Source organism: Pristiophorus japonicus, chromosome 19 (genome assembly GCF_044704955.1).
Source record: "Pristiophorus japonicus isolate sPriJap1 chromosome 19, sPriJap1.hap1, whole genome shotgun sequence".
NCBI lineage: Eukaryota > Metazoa > Chordata > Chondrichthyes > Pristiophoridae > Pristiophorus > Pristiophorus japonicus.
The window spans coordinates 99,044,686-99,062,334 of NC_091995.1; the positions used below are offsets into that span (position 1 = coordinate 99,044,686).

Below are 17,649 nucleotides of genomic sequence, written 5' to 3' on the forward strand. Positions count from 1 at the left end.
GCGGCACTCCCTCAGCACTGCCCCTCCGACAGTGCGGGGCTCCCTCAGTACTGCCCCTCCGACAGTGCGGCGCTCCCTCAGCACTGCCCCTCCGACAGTGCGGCACTCCCTCAGCACTGCCCCTCCGACAGTGCGGCGCTCCCTCAATACTGCCCCTCCGACAGTGCGGCGCTCCCTCAATACTGCCCCTCCGACAGTGCGGCACTCCCTCAGCACTGCAGTGGAGTATCAGCCTGGATTATGGGCTCAAGATTATGGAACCCACGACCTTGTGACTCGAGGCGAGACGCAAGGGGACCATTAGCCAAAGTTGGCTTACAACGTCCTCTCGCAGAGAAATAGCAGAAAGGGCGGAGGTCAGACTGAACACACTGCGCTCATCGTTTGTCCTTCTCTCCTCCCCTCCTGCGTTTCTGTCTGTCCGTCTCTCTCTCTCTCTCCTTCCCTGGGGTACGGGTTCCACTGATCCTGCTCTCCAACCCCTGCCCCCCTCCCCCGGTGCCCATCGGCAGCGAGGGAACACGAGGGTTTTGGCGGACACAGCCTCGAGGATCTCCCTCGCTCTGTTCCTGTGCTGCACTCAGGGCTGCCCCCCCCCCCACCCTCCCGGACAGGATAACTAAATAAATCAGGTGGGCTGGATAATTGCTGGATTTTCGAAGCGTTATCTTTTACAGGCGGATGTTTGCGGACACTACCACTCGGCACTGCTACCTCAGAGAGCCTGCGCCCAGCCCGTGCGTGCTCAGAGTAACACATAAAAAGGTACCTTTAAATACAACAGTAAAATACTATATGAAATACAGATTTATACATTTGCTGTTAACTTTAAGGATCTGTAGTTTGAGTTGCAGTTTACCCACTCCGGGTTTGTACACACAATACTGGGCAATCTGCAGGAGCAGGTTTGATAGGACGGTATCTCGGACTGTGCCACCAAGCCACGATCGTCCTGTGTACTCGTGTTCGATCGACTGCCTCGTGTTGGTACGGCAATCCAGCAAGGCCACTGACACCATTCACACAGTCCACCGATGACCAGCAGGTCACTGGGTGGTTTAAGACGGTTAAAGGGATTCGATGGGCGGATCGAGAGAGAAAATATTCCCTCGGGTGGGGGGGCAGCCCAGAACCAGGGGGGCAGCACCTTAAAATTAGAGCCCGGCCGTTCGGGGGTGATGTCAGGAAGCAGTTCTTCACGCAAAGGGCAGTGGGCATCTGGAACTCTCTCCCCTCCTTCCCAAAAAAAAGCTGTTGAGGTTGGGGGGGGCTCCACTGTAAATGTCAACACTGAGATCAATCGATTATTGTTGGGTAAGGGTTACAGAGCCAAGGCGGGTGGGTGGGGTACAGATCAGCCAGGATCTGATTGAATGGCGGGACAGGCTCGAGGGGTTGAATGGGCCTCCTCCTGTTCCTGTGTAACAGGCTCGAGGGGCTGAATGGGCCTCCTCCTGTTCCTGTGTAACAGGCTCGAGGGGCTGAATGGGCCTCCTCCTGTTCCTGTGTAACAGGCTCGAGGGGCTGAATGGGCCTCCTCCTGTTCCTGTGTAACAGACTCGAGGGACTGAATGGGCCTCCTCCTGTTCCTGTGTAACAGGCTCGAGGGACTGAATGGGCCTCCTCCTGTTTCTCTATGTAACAGGCTCGAGGGACTGAATGGGCCTCCTCCTGTTTCTCTATGTAACAGGCTCGAGGGACTGAATGGGCCTCCTCCTGTTTCTCTATGTAACAGGCTCGAGGGGCTGAATGGGCCTCCTCCTGTTCCTGTGTAACAGGCTCGAGGGGCTGAATGGGCCTCCTCCTGTTCCTGTGTAACAGGCTCGAGGAGCTGAGTGGCCTCCTCCTGTTCCTGTGTAACAGGCTCAAGGGGCTGAATGGGCCTCCTCCTGTTCCTGTGTAACAGGCTCGAGGGGCTGAATGGGCCTCCTCCTGTTTCTCTATGTAACAGGCTCGAGGGGCTGAATGGGCCTCCTCCTGTTTCTCTATGTAACAGCTCCCACTGAGACAGATGCAGAATTCGCCAGTCACAGGTTCAAGCTGAGACAGGTTCCATGAGCCCCCTCCCCTCCCCGCCCAGGGGGTGGGGGCAACAAGTTATACCTGAAGCGTTGGCTCTGCATCCTGCCCACACCGTGCTGCGTGTGGTCAGGCGGGTAAATCGGCCTGGATACTGACCAGCGCACTCCACCCCTAACCCTAACCCAACCGGCTCCCGGGGCTCGTCATCTTTCAATTAGTGAGTGGGGGGAGGGTGGGGCCACTTTATTTGACAATCTGTAAGGGCTTTCTCAGGTGGGCCGTAACCTCTGTTACCCCCACCCCCTCCCTCCTCCTCTCCTCCTCACCTCGCCCCCTCCCCACCCAAAATAATTTCTCGTATCCCTACTTTGTGCTTTTAAATAATTGAAAGTAGGGTCCCTTCACCCCCTCCCCTCCGCCAAGCAGGAAATTCACAAGAAGCCCCTTTAACGCCAGCCCAACTGGAATCGCTCCGTGCTGTAGGATTCACGGCCTCTTTCTCCCGACTCCCGTTCCCGTTCCCCTTCCCCCACCTCAGCGCTGATCACAGATCCCCCCCTCCTCTCCCCCCCCCCAGCCCCTTCTATTGGTGTATGTTTGCACCAGTCCCAGTGCTGGAAATAAGCAGCAGGAGCTACTGGCTCGGGGCCCGGGGGGGGGGGGGGGGGGGGGGGGAATGCTTGGACCGAGGTATCGGGAGAGGGGTCCAGCTTCAAGCAATCGGCCGCCTTCCATAAGTCAATAAATAAACTTGAAGTTAAATATCCATGCACACCGTTGCGTCTAACATTAGCTGCACTCACTGACCCGGGACCCACAACACGCAGCGAGAGAATCGGCCACTTGCCCACGTGGTCCTGACTACACGGTAAATTCAAACACGGTGATGGAGCACGCCGGCCGGTCGGGGCTGTCTCTGTTCACACCGAGGGTTGCCCAGTAAAATGTGTACAGGTTCTGTGCGAGGAACACTTGCTCTGGTTCCTCAGGCCCCCGCTTCGCTGACCCTGGGCGCGCTCAGTAGTCCTGCGTCTGGTAGCCCTCCGGGCTGCTCGAGGGAGGCTGCTGATAGGACCCCGGCGGCTCCATCTCGTCACCGGAGACGTAAGGTGCGTAAGGGACGGAGGTGTCCTGGCTCGGGTCCATGTAGTCCTGCGAGAATAGGGCAGAGTCGGCACCCAGACGGTACCTCCGATATCCCAGGAACGCCTGACCAGCCTGTTCAACGGAGAGGGGGGAGGGAGAGCGGGAATGGTGATGGGGGGGGGGGGGAAGAGCGAGAGAGACAGACAGCGAGAGAGACAGACAGCGAGAGCGAGAGCCAGAGAGCGAGAGCCAGAGCGCGAGAGACAGAGCGCGAGAGACAGAGCGCGAGAGACAGAGCGCGAGAGACAGAGCGCGAGAGACAGAGAGCGAGAGACAGAGAGCGAGAGACAGAGCGCGAGAGCCAGAGCGCGAGAGACAGAGCGCCAGAGACAGAGAGCCAGAGACAGAGAGCGAGAGACAGAGAGCGAGAGACAGAGAGCGAGAGACAGAGAGCGAGAGACAGAGAGCGAGAGACAGAGAGCGAGAGACAGAGACAGAGACAGACAGAGAGCGAGGGACAGAGACAGACAGAGAGCGAGAGACAGAGACAGACAGAGAGCGAGAGACAGAGAGCGAGAGACAGAGACAGACACAGAGACAGACACAGAGACAGACACAGAGACAGACACAGAGACAGACACAGAGACAGACACAGAGACAGACACAGAGACAGACACAGAGACAGACACAGAGGGAGACACAGAGGGAGACACAGAGGGAGACACAGAGGGAGACACAGAGGGAGACACAGAGGGAGACACAGAGGGAGACACAGAGGGAGACAGACAGAGACACAGAGGGAGACAGACAGAGAGAGAGACACAGAGAGAGAGACACAGAGAGAGAGAGAGAGAAAGACAGAGAGAGAGACAGAGAGACAGAGAGAGAGAGAGAGAGAGAGAGAGAAAGAGAGGACACTGCTGTTAATGGTGTTAATACGCAGAGATCGTTAGCACACTGAGAGTTAGACCAGGTTTATGCGGTTAACATTAGGAGGCAGTTTGCAAGGTCTTGATCTGAGAGTGCGTCGAATTGAAGCTGTGAATCTGTGGGTCACTGTAGACAGAGAGGTTCCTGCAGACTCCCGTGCGAGCGGTTAGTAACTGAGTTGAGGAGATTAACCCAGCACTTAACTAGCAAGAGCCTTTGTCACATCCAACAAACCAATTATAAAACACATGTAACTGTGGGTCTATGACTCCAGTCCAGCAATAAATGTTGGGGAGGAGGGAGGTAATGCCTTTAAACCAGAATGATACTTGGACTCCAAGGGTTAAGTTATGAGGAGAGATTACACAAACTGGGATTGTGTTCCTTGATCGCAGTTTTCAGGAATTAAGGGGAACAGATAGGGTAGATCGAGAGAGACTATTCCCACTGGTTGGGGAGTCTGGGACTGGGGGGAAAAGTCTAAAAGTTAGAGCCAGACCTTTCAGGAGTGAAATTAGGAAACACTTCGACACACAAAGGGCGGTAGAAGTTTGGAACTCTCTCCCGCAAACGGCAATTGGAGCTGGGGGTCAATTGTTTTAAATCGGAGATTGCTAGATTTTAGTTAACCAAAGGGATATTGGCCAAAGGCGGGTACATGGAGTTAGGTCGCAGATCAGCCCCGATCTCATCGAATGGTGGAATGATCTCGAGGGGCTGAATGGCCTCCTGGGCCCCCATAATCAGGGCAGAACCTGATGTGATGCCATTGGACCAGGGCTCAGGAGGGGATAGTTACTGGAATGAAAATATCCGAATCAGACCGACAATCAAGCAGAGCCCGAGTGTTGTCAGGATTGTCCGAGCTCAGGAATTAGCCAAGCCATTGCCAGCAATGTTGTGTGTGGGCGGGGAGGGAGGGGAAAGGTCAGGGGTGAAGGGGGGGACCCCACTTGTGCTTAGGAGGGGGCACGATGGCCTCACCCCACCCCAGGAGAGAGGAAAGGAGTGGAGCAGGACCTCCCCTTCACCCTCGGGGGGGTTGGCGCATGGAAAGGGGACAAACTGGTTTGTGTCGAATGGCCAATTGCTGTTCCCAGAAATGTCGTTATTGTGACGTGCAAGTGTGTCGGCAGGCCCCGCCTTTACCACGGTCGGCTTTGGGTCAAACGCCAGCCAATCTGCGCTGAGGGAGTTCGAGGGTTATGGGGAGCGGGCGGGGAAGCGGAGCTGAGTCCATGATCAGCCCAGCCATGACCTTATTGAATGGCGGAGCAGGCTCGAGGGGCCGAATGGCCGACTCCTGCTCCTATTTCTTATGTGCACAAGCCACAGCTCCGTCACAGGGAGGGAGCTGGGGTTGAGGGGACAGAGGAAGGGGGGTAATGGGAGAGAGGGGGCATGGTGGAGGGAGCTGGTGATCAGAGGAGCAAGGGGGGGGGGGGGCGACAGAGGAAGACACAGCAACGGAGAAAGCTGTAAGTCGAGACGGAGGAATGTGATTGCGAGCTGATTTTTGGGGGGGGGGGGGGGGTTCCTCAGCCTCTCTGACGCTGCAGACTGACTTGGCCTCAGCACCTCGCCAGCAGGGAGGGAGCAACTCGCGAAACCCAAGCCCCACAGGCCCCAGTGTTATATCAACGCTGCCTCCTCCCTCACTAACCCGGTCTGGCTGCAGCCACCGAGAGCTCCAGCAGCAGAAGGCAGAGGTACCCAGGCGGGGGCGGGGCGGGGGCGGGGGCGGGGGGAAGCTTACACTCCGATCCGGCGCCAGCTCGGACATCGCCCCACCCCCTGAATGTGAAGAGACGGAGCGTGCGAAAGCAGTGCGGGCCGGTTAAGCGTGCGGAGGGGCCGGCTGCGACGGAAACAATTTATTGTATTCCTCGGTGAAGGTGATGTCCTTTAATCGGTCGATGGCAAACAGCACCAGGTAACCCTGCGGAAGGAAGTTGTGGGAAACGAGGGAAAGGCAGAGTGAGTATCCAAGGGTGGAATGGTCGGTTTTACACACAGGTCCTGCTGTGCACAGCGTTAACACTTGCCGAACGTCACACTGCCAGGGAAAAGTCTTCGCCACTTACCATCTCGCAACACACCCCACGTATTCGGTTACACAGCGTAATCATTTATCTGCACCCTCGCTTTCACTGTCTTCCCTCCCTCCTGGTGACCAGCAGCATAGATAAGGGGGAACCAGAGGATGCAGCATATTTAGATTTTCAGAAGGCATTCGGTGGTTGGGCCCCAACAAGTCACAATCTATAGCAACAATTTGGATAAGGGGACCAGCTGTAATATATCTAAGTTTGCTGATGACACAAAGCACAGATCAGCCACGATCTTAGTGAATGACGGAGCAGGCTCGAGGGGCCAATCGGCTGACTCCTGCTCCTAATTCTTATGAAGGTGCCAGAGGGGTGGGTTCCACGGGCACACACTGCCTTCCAGTGCACGACGTGTGATCTAGACGGAGCATCCGCGGGATATTCAACTGCAAGGGGCATTTGTGGCGAGCACAATCCTGCACTCGCCAAGCGTCCCAGCATGCACCTGCTTTTCCAGGTGAGGTCACAGAATGGATAGGACGACAGTGATACACCCCCTGGCTGATTCCACGGCCTCCAGTCCCAGATCACTTGGGGATGCCATGGAGCACGCGAGAGGATGGATACACTGTCCCATCAAACACTCCCAGGGCAGGTACAGCACGGGGTTAGATACAGAGTAAAGCTCCCTCTACACTGTCCCATCAAACACTCTCAGGGCAGGTACAGGGGGTTAGATACAGAGTAAAGCTCCCTCTACACTGTCCCATCAAACACTCCCAGGGCAGGTACAGGGGGTTAGATACAGAGTAAAGCTCCCTCTACACTGTCCCATCAAACACTCCCAAGGGCAGGTACAACACGGGGTTAGATACAGAGTATAGCTCCCCCTCGGGACGGGACGGGGGGGTGGGGGTGAAGGGAACAGTGTCCGATCCTGTCTGTTAACGCTCTGCGAATCCTGTCGCTACGGGGGATTGAAGACGGGGTTGGCGACTCACCCAGGTGAAGATGGAGAAGAAGGAGAACGCAATGGCTGCCCGGGCAGCGTCCGCCCCCTCCTTCAGCGGGTTATCCTGCTTCAGGTCCGAGGCCTGCCATTGGCTGGTAAGGAAGCAGAAACTCACGAACCACAGGAAGGACCAGAACGCTGTTGGGAGAGACGGAAAAAAATAAGGAAACTGTAACTTTTCAATCCCAATGTGTGCTGTGTGCTCCCTACCTCAACCGAGCACCCAGTGGGTGAGCCCGGCCAGCTGGCTATTCGAATGGCGTACGACCGCGTTCCGGCCAGAGGTACGTGGACAGACGTCAGGGGTGGGCTTCCACTGACTGGCTCTTGCACTCTGTTGCTCAGTGGCTACCCCAGGAGACTCCCTGCAGCCCAGGGATCGAAGCCCAGAGCCTGTGGCTGCTGCCTGGTGCTCAGCGTCACACCTGGTCACCCACTAGGTCATTGTGCCTCCAAAGGCGAGACGTCAGGATGGGTAACCGAGCCCTTGGTCATTGAGGTGGGCTTTTAAAATGGAGGGTCTTAAAGGAGAGGGAAGTTGTGAGGTGGAGGGCTGTAGGGACTGATTTACAGACTGTGCAGCAAAGGGTCAGAGGCAGAGGAATGGAGGGGGATAGGGGGAAATAAAGAACGCCCCTGCTCTTCTTCGTGGGATCTTTTACACGCACCTGATGGAGCAGACGGGGCCTCGGTTTAACTTCTCATCTGAAAGACGGCACCTCCCTCAGCACCGCCCCTCCAACAGTGCGGCACTCCCTCAGCACCGCCCCTCCGACAGTGCGGCACTCCCTCAGTACTGCCCCTCCGACAGTGCGGCGCTCCCCCACTACCGCCCCTCCGACAGTGCGGCACTCCCTCAGCACCGCCCCTCCGACAGTGCGGCGCTCCCTCAGCACTGCCCCTCCAACAGTGCGACGCTCCCTCAGCACTGCCCCTCCGACAGTGCGGCGCTCCCTCAGCACTGCCCCTCCGACAGTGCGGCGCTCCCTCAACACTGCCCCTCCGACAGTGCGGCGCTCCCTCAGCACTGCTCCTCCGACAGTGCGGCACTCCCTCAGTACTGCCCCTCCGACAGTGCGGCGCTCCCTCAGCACTATACTGGAGTGTCAGTCTAGATTGTGTGCTGAAGTCTCTGGGTTGGAGGAGAGAGAGAGAGAATGTGACCCATTGAGTTACGGCTGACACCATTTGGCAGTAACTGCTCCATGCCCAGTTGTCACTAACCATGATCCACCGATCTTGTGGGTCAGACACTGACCTGAAAATCCAATGTCCCCCAGGACCACCTTCTTGCGGTCCTTGACGCTGCTGATCTGCGGGAAATAGGCGTCGAGGGCGAGGAAGACCAGACAGCCCAGGAAGGCCAGCACGCCGATGGTGATGCCGTAGTTACAGGCGTTGGGGTTACGGTTGAAGATGCAGTGTTGCTCTACCTCGTCTGGCCGGTTCACGTAACCTTCGTTGACAATCGATCCAAAAACTACAATTGAGAACAGCTGCAGAGACAGAGAGACCAGGTCTGGGTACGGTGTTACAGATCCATCTGTCCCAGGCACATACAAGATCAGAAATAGGAGCAGGAGTCGGCCATTCGGCCCCTCGAGCCTGCTCCGCCATTCAATACGATCATGGCTGATCTTCGACCTCAACTCCATCTTCCCGCCCGATCCCCATAACACTAATAAATCTATCGATCTCTGTCTTGAATATATAAGAACATAAGATCCGACTTAGGTCCTGTGCAGGCTCAGTCAGGAGGGGGTGGCCATATTTTCTAGGCCGAAGCCTGGGACACCCAGGGTTCCCACATAAAGCAGCCAGGACAGAAATGTGGGTTACGCAGCGGAGCGAAGGGAAATTCTTTAGCAGCCTATATTTGAACAGTTGCACTGATCCACTACAAAGGTGCATATCATTCCTGGGGATGTGGCGTCGTGTTATGGACAGCTGATGTCACCCCTGGTGGGAGGGGGGGGGGGGGGCACTTGATGTGTGGGTTTTGTGACCTGGGGACGTATGGCCACGCTAAGTTAGGCCCCATTCCGGGCCTGTAGTACATCTTAGTGCAACAGCAGTGTTTCAAAACGCAAGGTCCAGACTCCCAATTGCTTGCCGACTAGTTTATTAACTCACCGCGAGTTACACGGTTTAACAAACGCTGCTTTAAACAGGTTCCACGCCATGCAGCATCGTGTGAGTGGTGCCATAGCAACCACACGGGCCAGGCAACCCGGTTAATGAAGTGTTAGCCGTTGCCAAAGGAGGACTGGTACATCGTGCACACAATGCCCTGCCTCCGAGACAGGGAGCGAGACAGCCAGACTGACTCAGTTTTTTAAACCTATAAAGAAAGATAGAGGTGCAGAAATAAAAGAGACTTGCATTTATATAGCGCATTTCACAACCTCAGGACGACCCAAAGCGCTTTACAGCCAATGAAGTACTTTTGGAGTGTGGTCACTGTTGTAATGTGGGAAATGCGGCAACCAATTTGCGCACAGCAAGCTCGCACACACAGCAATGTGATAATGGCCAGATAATCTGTTTTAGTGATGTTGATTGAGGGATCAATATTAGCCCCAGGACACCGGGGAGAACTCCCCTGCTCTTCTTTGTAATAATGCTATGGGATTTTTTACGTCCACCTGAGAGAGCAGACGGGGCCTCGGTTTAACGTCTCATCTGAAAGACGGCACCTCCAACAGTGTAGCACTCCCTCAGTACTGCCTCTCCGACAGTGCGGCACTCCCTCAGTACTGCCCCTCCGACAGTGCAGCACTCCCTCAGTGCTGCCCCTCCGACAGTGCGGCGCTCGCTCAGCACTGTCCCTCCGACAGTGCGGCGCTCACTCAGCACTGCCCCTCCGACAGTGCGGCACTCCCTCAGCACTGCCCCTCCGACAGTGCGGCGCTCCCTCAGCACTGCCCCTCCGACAGTGTGGCGCTCCCTCAGTGCGGCGCTCCCTCAGTACTGCTCCTCTGATAGTGCGGCGCTCCCTCAGTGCTGCCCCTCCGACAGTGCAGCGCTCCCTCAGTACTGCCCCTCCGACAGTGCGGCACTCCCTCAGCACTGCCCCTCCGACAGTGCGGCACTCCCTCAGCACTGCCCCTCCGACAGTGCGGCGCTCCCTCAGCACTGCCCCTCCGACAGTGCGGCGCTCCCTCAGCACTGCCCTGGACTATCAGTATAGATGTCTGCTTGCGAATTTTGACATTGGAAACGAAAGCACAGAAACGCCAAGTGTTCAGCACAAAGCACAATGGGCCGGCCACATGAAAGGACACAGAGGGAGTTGCCGGTTCCGCTTCACGTGGCCTTCGGGCAGGATCTAAAAATACTGGTGTTAATGTGGCCGCACTGTGGCCGCCTTGTCCTCCGTATTACTGCCGAGGGCCCAGCAGGAAGCACGAGGATGGAGATGAAAGAGCTGGCAACTTGAGAGCGCGCAGTTGGGGAGCGAGGCGAGTTTATTTTTGGAAGCCCTGGTGTGACACAGCAATATTGCTGCGTATAGTCCTCAGATAATATAACAACTTGTAGTGAACTGTCCCAAGCCGCTTCACAGGAGTATTATGCGATAAGAGTTTATCACCTAGCCGCATAAGGAGAAATTAGGGCCGGTGACCAAAAGCTGGGTCAAAGAGGTAGGTTTTAAGGAGCGTCTTAAAGGAGGTGGAGAGGTGGAGAGGTTTAGGGAGGGAGTTCCAGAGCTTGGGGCCCAGGCAACAGAAGGCACGGCCACCGATGGTGGAGCGATTATAATCAGGGATGGTCAGGAGGGCAGAATTAGAGGAGTGCAGACATCTCGGGGGGTTCTCCTTAAAACCTACCTCTTTGACCAAGCTTTTGGTCACCTGCGCTACTATCTTATGCGGCTCGGTGACAAATTTTTATCGCATAATACTCCTGTGAAGCGCCTTGGGTCGTTTCACTACGTTAAAGGCGCTATATAAATATACGTTGTTGTTGTCTGAACGAGATAACAACTTCGGGTGGAGCAAAGTGATGGGCAGAAGTTGCAGCCTGGAAGGGAAAAGCCAGATAAGAAGTGGATTGAGGGGAGGGGAGAACGCATGGGCCGGGAGAGATTACACGTTAACTGCCACAACAAACCCCAGCGCAAACACGCGGCCTGCTCCTTTGACTCTCGGCTGTCTGTGGGAGCTTGCTGTGCCGAAATTGACTGCCGCGTTTCCGCACAAACCAAGTGCCCGTGCTTCAGTCGGGTGGGTGTGTAGGGGACGGGTTTGAAAGGGCCGAGCGCATCTTATGCCGGGCGACTTACGGAATTCACGCGTGGAACCCTAGCTTTGCTGACCTGCCCCGGGGGGGGGGGGGTGAAGGGGCTCCTACTGACTTACGCGAGACTGGCCCTCGGCTACGAATTCTCCCCCCCCCCCCCCGACCAACCTTGCCCACCCCTCTACCCTCATTCTCTTCTTTCACCATTACTTCTCCGTCCCGTTCAAGCCGTACGTCGTTTAATTTATTCCCCGACTTCCCTTCCTCGTTAGCCAGAGCTGTCAGAATCAGGGAACGGCAAGGAGCGAGAGCGATGGGCAAAAGGGATGAGACAGATCACAAACCCACTGAGACACTCTGAGCAGCGAGGGATTTTTGCTTTTTTTAAGATTGATAACTATGAAAATAAGCTGGAATTTCAAAAATGGGTGAATCTCACTCCAGATCATTGTGGATAGTGCTCTGTAAGTAGCAGTCTCTCGGTCTCTCTCGCTATCCCTATCCCTCTTTAAGCTCCTCCCTATCCCTCTTTAAGCTCCTCCCTCTGCTTCTCTCCCATGTCAGTTTCATTCCATCGAGGAAGCTAATCCTCCAGTGACCTCAACGGAAAGGGAGCAAGAGAGCGAGGAAGCGAGGGGTTGGAGCGAGGGAGCGGGAGGGAGCAGAGCGAGGGGGAGCGGGAGGGAGCAGAGCGAGGGGGAGCGGGAGGGAGGAAAATGGCAAATTGAATTCAATCCGGAAAAGTGTGCGGTAATGCATTTGGGGAGGGGCAACAAGGCAAGGGAATACACAATAAATGGGAGGATACTGAGAGGTGGGGAGGAACAGAGGGACCTTGGAGTGTATGTCCACAGATCCTTAAAGGTAGTTAAAAAGGCATATGGAATGCTTTCCTTTATTAGGCGAGGCATAGAATACAAGAGCAGGGGGCTGATGCTTGAACTGTATAAAACACTAGTTTGGTTATTTTTATTTTGCCGCGCTGTAACGGGCTGCGTGGTTTGTCTGTGTTCGAGCGGCCTGTGTGGGACGGGAGGAGGCCCCATCGTGCTCGTGCCCGTGCCGGCTCTGTGAAACAGCAATCGCGGGGACTTGTGCGCGATGTTCCGGCCGCCACATTGCGCACACGCCCCCCGCGATCGCTGTTTCACAGAGCCGGCAGGGGCACGATGGGGGGGGCCGCCTCCCGTGCTGTCAGACTCTCCGGTTTTATAATGCATTGACAAGTGACAAAAGCAGTTTATTTACGTCGCTGTGGGTAAGTGAGCTGGACGCTTAATCGAGCGATTATTGATTCTGTCCTGACAAACCCGACCTGTGTCCGGAGAGCTGGTTAACACTTGGGTGGGGAGTACTGGCGGTGGTGGGGGGAGAGGGCGGGGGTCTGTTACTGGGAGATGGGCACCATCCGGGGGTGACAACCTACAGAGCATCGCACACCAACACTTGGCAACGCAGGTACAATCTCTCTGATAATGTGCCTGCACTTTAACACAGGAATCACGCTCCCCTCCTTGTACCAGATGAGACGTTAAACTGAGGCCCCATCTGCTCCCTCAGGTGGACGTAAAAGATCCCACGGCCACTATTTTGAAGAAGAGCAGGGGAGTTCTCCCCGGTGTCCTGGGGCCAATATTTATCCCTCAACCAACATATTAAAAAAAAACAGATTATCTGGTCATTATCACATTGCTGTGTGTGGGAGCTTGCTGTGCGCAAATTGGCTGCCACGTTTCCCACATTACAACAGTGACCACACTCCAAAAAATGGCTTCATTGGCTGTAAAACGCTTTGGGACGTCCCGAGATGGTGTAAAGCTCTGTAGAAATGGGAGTCCTTACCTCTCCTTCCTTTAGAAACTAGTCTGACCCGTTAACGCGTCTCGGATGCCTCCTCCCGATTTACTGACGGTCTTTGCGGTGCAGAGGAAACGCTCCCTTCCACAGATCTAAATCGCACCCTTGTGCCTGGAACAGCATCGCTTTCACAACTTATTAATCAGTCTTAGCGGCTCCCAGGCTCTTGCTTGACTGTGCAACCACTGTTAAATCGGAGAGGGGGTTGGGGGCGGGCGGACCGGTGGTCTCACTAACCTGTGCAGTCAGCGGCAGGTTCCGGGCAGGCCCTTCACTGGCTTTTACACTCTCACTGCTGCTCATTGTGTGGCACTCCACTTATCTATCTCATCGTAGCCCGAGAATCTCCTGCAATGGCTTTTCTTCCCGCCCCTGCATCGTTACCTCTGGTGACCCCCCCCCCAAGTATCTATCCTTGGCCCCCTCCTATTTCCCATCCACACGCTGCCCCCCGGCGACATCATCCGGAAACACAGCGTCAGTTTCCACGTGTACGCCCAGCTCTACCTCACCCCCCACCCACGTCTCTCCACCCTCCTCGGTCCCTAAATTGTCAGACTGCTTGTCCCACATCCAGTTCTGGATGAGCAGCAATTTTCTCCAATTGAATATTGGGAAGACCTGTCCCATTGTTTTCGGTCCCCGCCACAAACTCCGTTCCCCAGCCACCGACTCCATCCCTCTCCCCAACTCCTGTCTGAGGCTGAACCAGACTGTTCGCAACCTTGGTCTCATATTTGACCCTGAAATTAGCTTTTGACCTCATATCCACAGCATAACTAAGACCCCCTATTTCCACCTCCGTAACATCGCCCGTCTCCGCCCCTGCCTCAGCTCATCCGCTGCTGAAGCCCTCATCCGTGCCTTTGTTACCTCCAGACTTAACTATTCCAACGCACTCCTGGCTGGCCTCCCACATTCTCCCTGTGTAAACTCGAGCTCAATAGTCACAGAATAATGGCCCCGGGGTGAGGCTGCTGACATCTGTGGCGCTGAATTCCAGAGCCGCCGCCTTCAGCAGAGAAAAGAACAAAAGGACGATCAGATTGAAAGCCTTGCATTTCTGCAGCGCCTTTGAGGAGTGGTCACTGTTGTAATGTGAGAAACACAGCAGCCAATTTCCGCACAGCAAGCTCCCACACATCTCATCTCATCCGAAGGACGGCATCTCTGCCAGTGCGGCGCTCCCTCAGTACTGCCCCTCCGACAGTGCGGTGCTCCCTCAGCACTGCCCCTCCGACAGTGTGGCACTCCCTCAGTACTGCCCCTCCGACAGTGCGGCGCTCCCTCAGCACTGCCCCTCCGACAGTGCGGCACTCCCTCAGCACCGCCCCTCCGACAGTGCGGCGCTCTCTCAGCACTGCCCCTCCGACAGTGCGGCGCTCCCTCAGTACTGCCCCTCCGACAGTGCGGCGTTCCCTCAGTACCGCCCCTCTGACAGTGCGGCGCTCCCTCAGCACCGCCCCTCCGACAGTGCGGCGCTCCCTCAGTACTGCCCCTCCGACAGTGCTGCGCTCCCTCAGTACTGCCCCTCCGACAGTGCGGCACTCCCTCAGTACTACCCCTCCGACAGTGCGGCACTCCCTCAGTACTGCCCCTCCGACAGTGCAGGGCTCCCTCAATACTGCCCCTCCGACAGTGCGGAGCTCCCTCAGTACTGCCCCTCCGACAGTGCGGAGCTCCCTCAGTACTGCCCCTCCGACAGTGCAGGGCTCCCTCAATACTGCACTGGGAGTGTCGACCTATATCTTTGTGCTCAAGTTCCTGGAGTGGGACTTGAACCCACGACCTTCTGACTCAGAGGCGAGAGTGCTGCCCACTGAGCCACGGCTGACACACTTAAAATTAAAATAAAACACGAGGTAGGGTGAGTGTTGAACACAGTCAGCGCTGCCCCTCTGGGAGGCTTGCCCCCCATCACCCATTTGGTAAGATTGGGGAGCACCAGCCTCCATCAACTGTGACAAGCAAATGAGAGCGATTTGTAGACAAGGGCGAAAACTGGGCGAGAATGATAACAGAAAGCTGGAACAAACAAAAGGAAAACAAAGTGGACTTGGAAATTGAAAGAAGCGCTGAGATCCAGTCGGGACATTCCAGCCATAGATAGCGGGACAACAAACTATCTCCATGTTCCCTTCATCCCCAAATCTGCTCCAACGAGAATTACCCCAGCCTCTCCACAAAATTCAGTCCCTCATCCCTGGTATTGTTTTGTTACAGGAGGATTTGAGTATAAGAGTAAAGACGTCTTACTGCGATTATATCGGGCCCTGGTGAGACCACACCTGGAGTATTGTGCACCGTTCTGGTCTCCTTACCTGAGGAAGGATATACTTGCCACAGAGGGAGTGCAACGAAGGTTCACCAGACTGATTCCTGGGATGGGGGGATTGTCCGATGAGGAGAGATTGAGTAGACTAGGCCAATATTCTCTAGAGTTTAGAAGAATGAGAGGTGATCTCATTGAAACATACAACATTCTTACAGGGCTTGAGAGGGTAGATGCAGGGAGGATGTTTCCCCCGGGGCTGGGGAGTCTAGAACCAGGGGTCACAGTCTCAGGATAAGGGGTCGGCCATTTAGGACTGAGATGAGGAGGAATTTCTTCACTCGGAGGGTGGTGAATCTTTGGAATTCTCTGCCCCAGAGGGCTGTGGAGGCTCAGTCGTTGAGTACATTCAAGGCCGAGATCGATGGATTTTTGGATATTAAGGGAATCGAGGGATATGGGGATCGGGCAGGAAAGTGGAGTTGAGGTCGAAGATCAGCCATGATCTCATTGAATGGCGGAGCAGGCTCGAGGGGCCGAATGGCCGACTCCTGCTCCTATTTCTTATGTTCTCCAAGGCCCTGACATCCTTGTGTGCTATTTGGAGGAGATAACCGCATTTTTTTTTTCTTGCCCCCTTTGACAGTCCTAAGGCAACGTTGAGAATCTGTTCGTTCTGAAGATGTCACGGCTTAATTAGTAATTACAGATGGCCAATAAAGCTTGGTCTTGCCAGCGAAACCCACAAATTACTTGCCCACTTAAATACTCTGCAACAGACCACACTGCGCTCCCACTGACCGGGCGCACACTCCCCCGCCGACCCCGCGCCCCCCTCCCCCGCCGACCGGGCGCCCCCCCTCCCCCGCCAACCTGGCGCCCCCCCCCCCTCCCGTTCCCGCTGACCAGAGACTAACTCCACGCACACACTCACTGACCACAATCCGTCCACAGCCACACTCCTGTCGGCACGTTTAATACCATTCCCCAACCAGCGGGCCCCGCAGGGTATGGAGCATCTTATAGAGGCGGATAATAACATTTGGATTTATTTGGGAACTACTTGTATTTATACACTGCCTTTAAGGCGCTTCACAGGAGAGTTTTCCGACAAAATTTGACACCGAGTCCCATAAGGAGAGTATTAGGACAGGTGACCAAATTGTTGGTCAAAGCGGCAGGTTTAAAGCAGCATCTTAAAAGGAGGAGAGAGAGGTTTAGGGAGGGAGTTGCAGAGCTTGGGGCCCAGGTAACAGAAGGCACGGCCACCGATGGTGGAGAGATTATAATCAGGGATGCTCAGGAGGGCAGAATTAGAGGAGCGCAGACATCTCGGGGGGGTTGTGGGGCTGGAGGAGATTACAGAGATAGGGAGGGGCGAGGGCCATGGAGGGATTTGAAAACAAGGATGGAGAATTTTAGAATTGGAAAAAGGTATCCTTTTGTCTCGGTTGGGACTGTGCGGCTTATTTTGGCAGTTTTTGGAGAACACTCAATCTCAGTCACTGTACATCGAACGAAAAGCCCAGGCAGAGGGGCGACTACACCTGGCCAGTAATACACTGCCTGACCCTTCCAAACCAACCCGCCACTGTTCAGGAAACTTTTTTTAACAAAATCAATTTTTGGTAAAATGAGATGTGACAGATGCGAGCCAAGATGTGGTCCAAAGATTAGACATCTTTGTCTAGACACAATGACGTTATTATGCTGAGATTTTACACATCAGCCAGCCCAAGAGCTCCCTCCTTCCCCACTACTTGACTGAGGACCAGCAATTATATCTTGCCTCCAAAACAGACACCTGTTTCACCAGTGGCTGCACAAAAGTTGTTGATTGGGGGGGAGACTCTCTCCCTCTCCCTCTCTTCACCCCCCACCCCGCCCTCCATCCATTTTGTGCACTTGTTCCTTGCAGCAAACCCCTCTGATTTCTCCTGCTCCAATGCCTCCATCAGTCACTCTCCCCACCGAAGCCCAACCACCTCATTGCAAGGAGATGGCTCTCAGCTTTCAGCACCTCGATTCGTTAAAACACACTGACACAGGAGAGTGAGAGAGAGGGGGGGGTGGAGAGAGAGAGGGGGGAGAGAGAGAGAGAGAGGGGGGAGAGAGAGAGAGAGAGAGGGGGAGAGAGAGAGAGAGAGGGGGGGGAAAGAGAGAGAGGAGGGGGAAGAGAG

General features: G+C 55.3%; 2 protein-coding genes across 2 annotated transcripts in view; both read right to left on the reverse strand.

Moving 5' to 3' along the window:
- Positions 1–2,410: 2,410 nt before the first annotated feature.
- On the reverse strand, positions 2,411–13,500 carry LOC139230313 (synaptogyrin-1-like). The gene is made up of 4 exons (XM_070862138.1): positions 13,435–13,500; positions 8,357–8,594; positions 7,088–7,236; positions 2,411–3,240 (listed from the first exon to the last, which is right to left on the reverse strand). The coding sequence occupies exons 1-4, from the start codon at positions 13,498–13,500 to the stop codon at positions 3,040–3,042; spliced, it is 654 nt and encodes a 217-aa protein (XP_070718239.1). The 3' UTR covers positions 2,411–3,039.
- A 644-nt stretch (positions 13,501–14,144) lies between these two features.
- Positions 14,145–17,649, reverse strand: part of LOC139230314 (probable ATP-dependent RNA helicase DDX47) — a 13,134-nt gene continuing 9,629 nt past the window's right edge. Inside the window, exon 4 of the mRNA XM_070862139.1 lies at positions 14,145–14,209. Within this exon, the coding sequence (XP_070718240.1) occupies positions 14,145–14,209 (65 nt within the window). The remainder of the gene's footprint in view (positions 14,210–17,649) is intronic.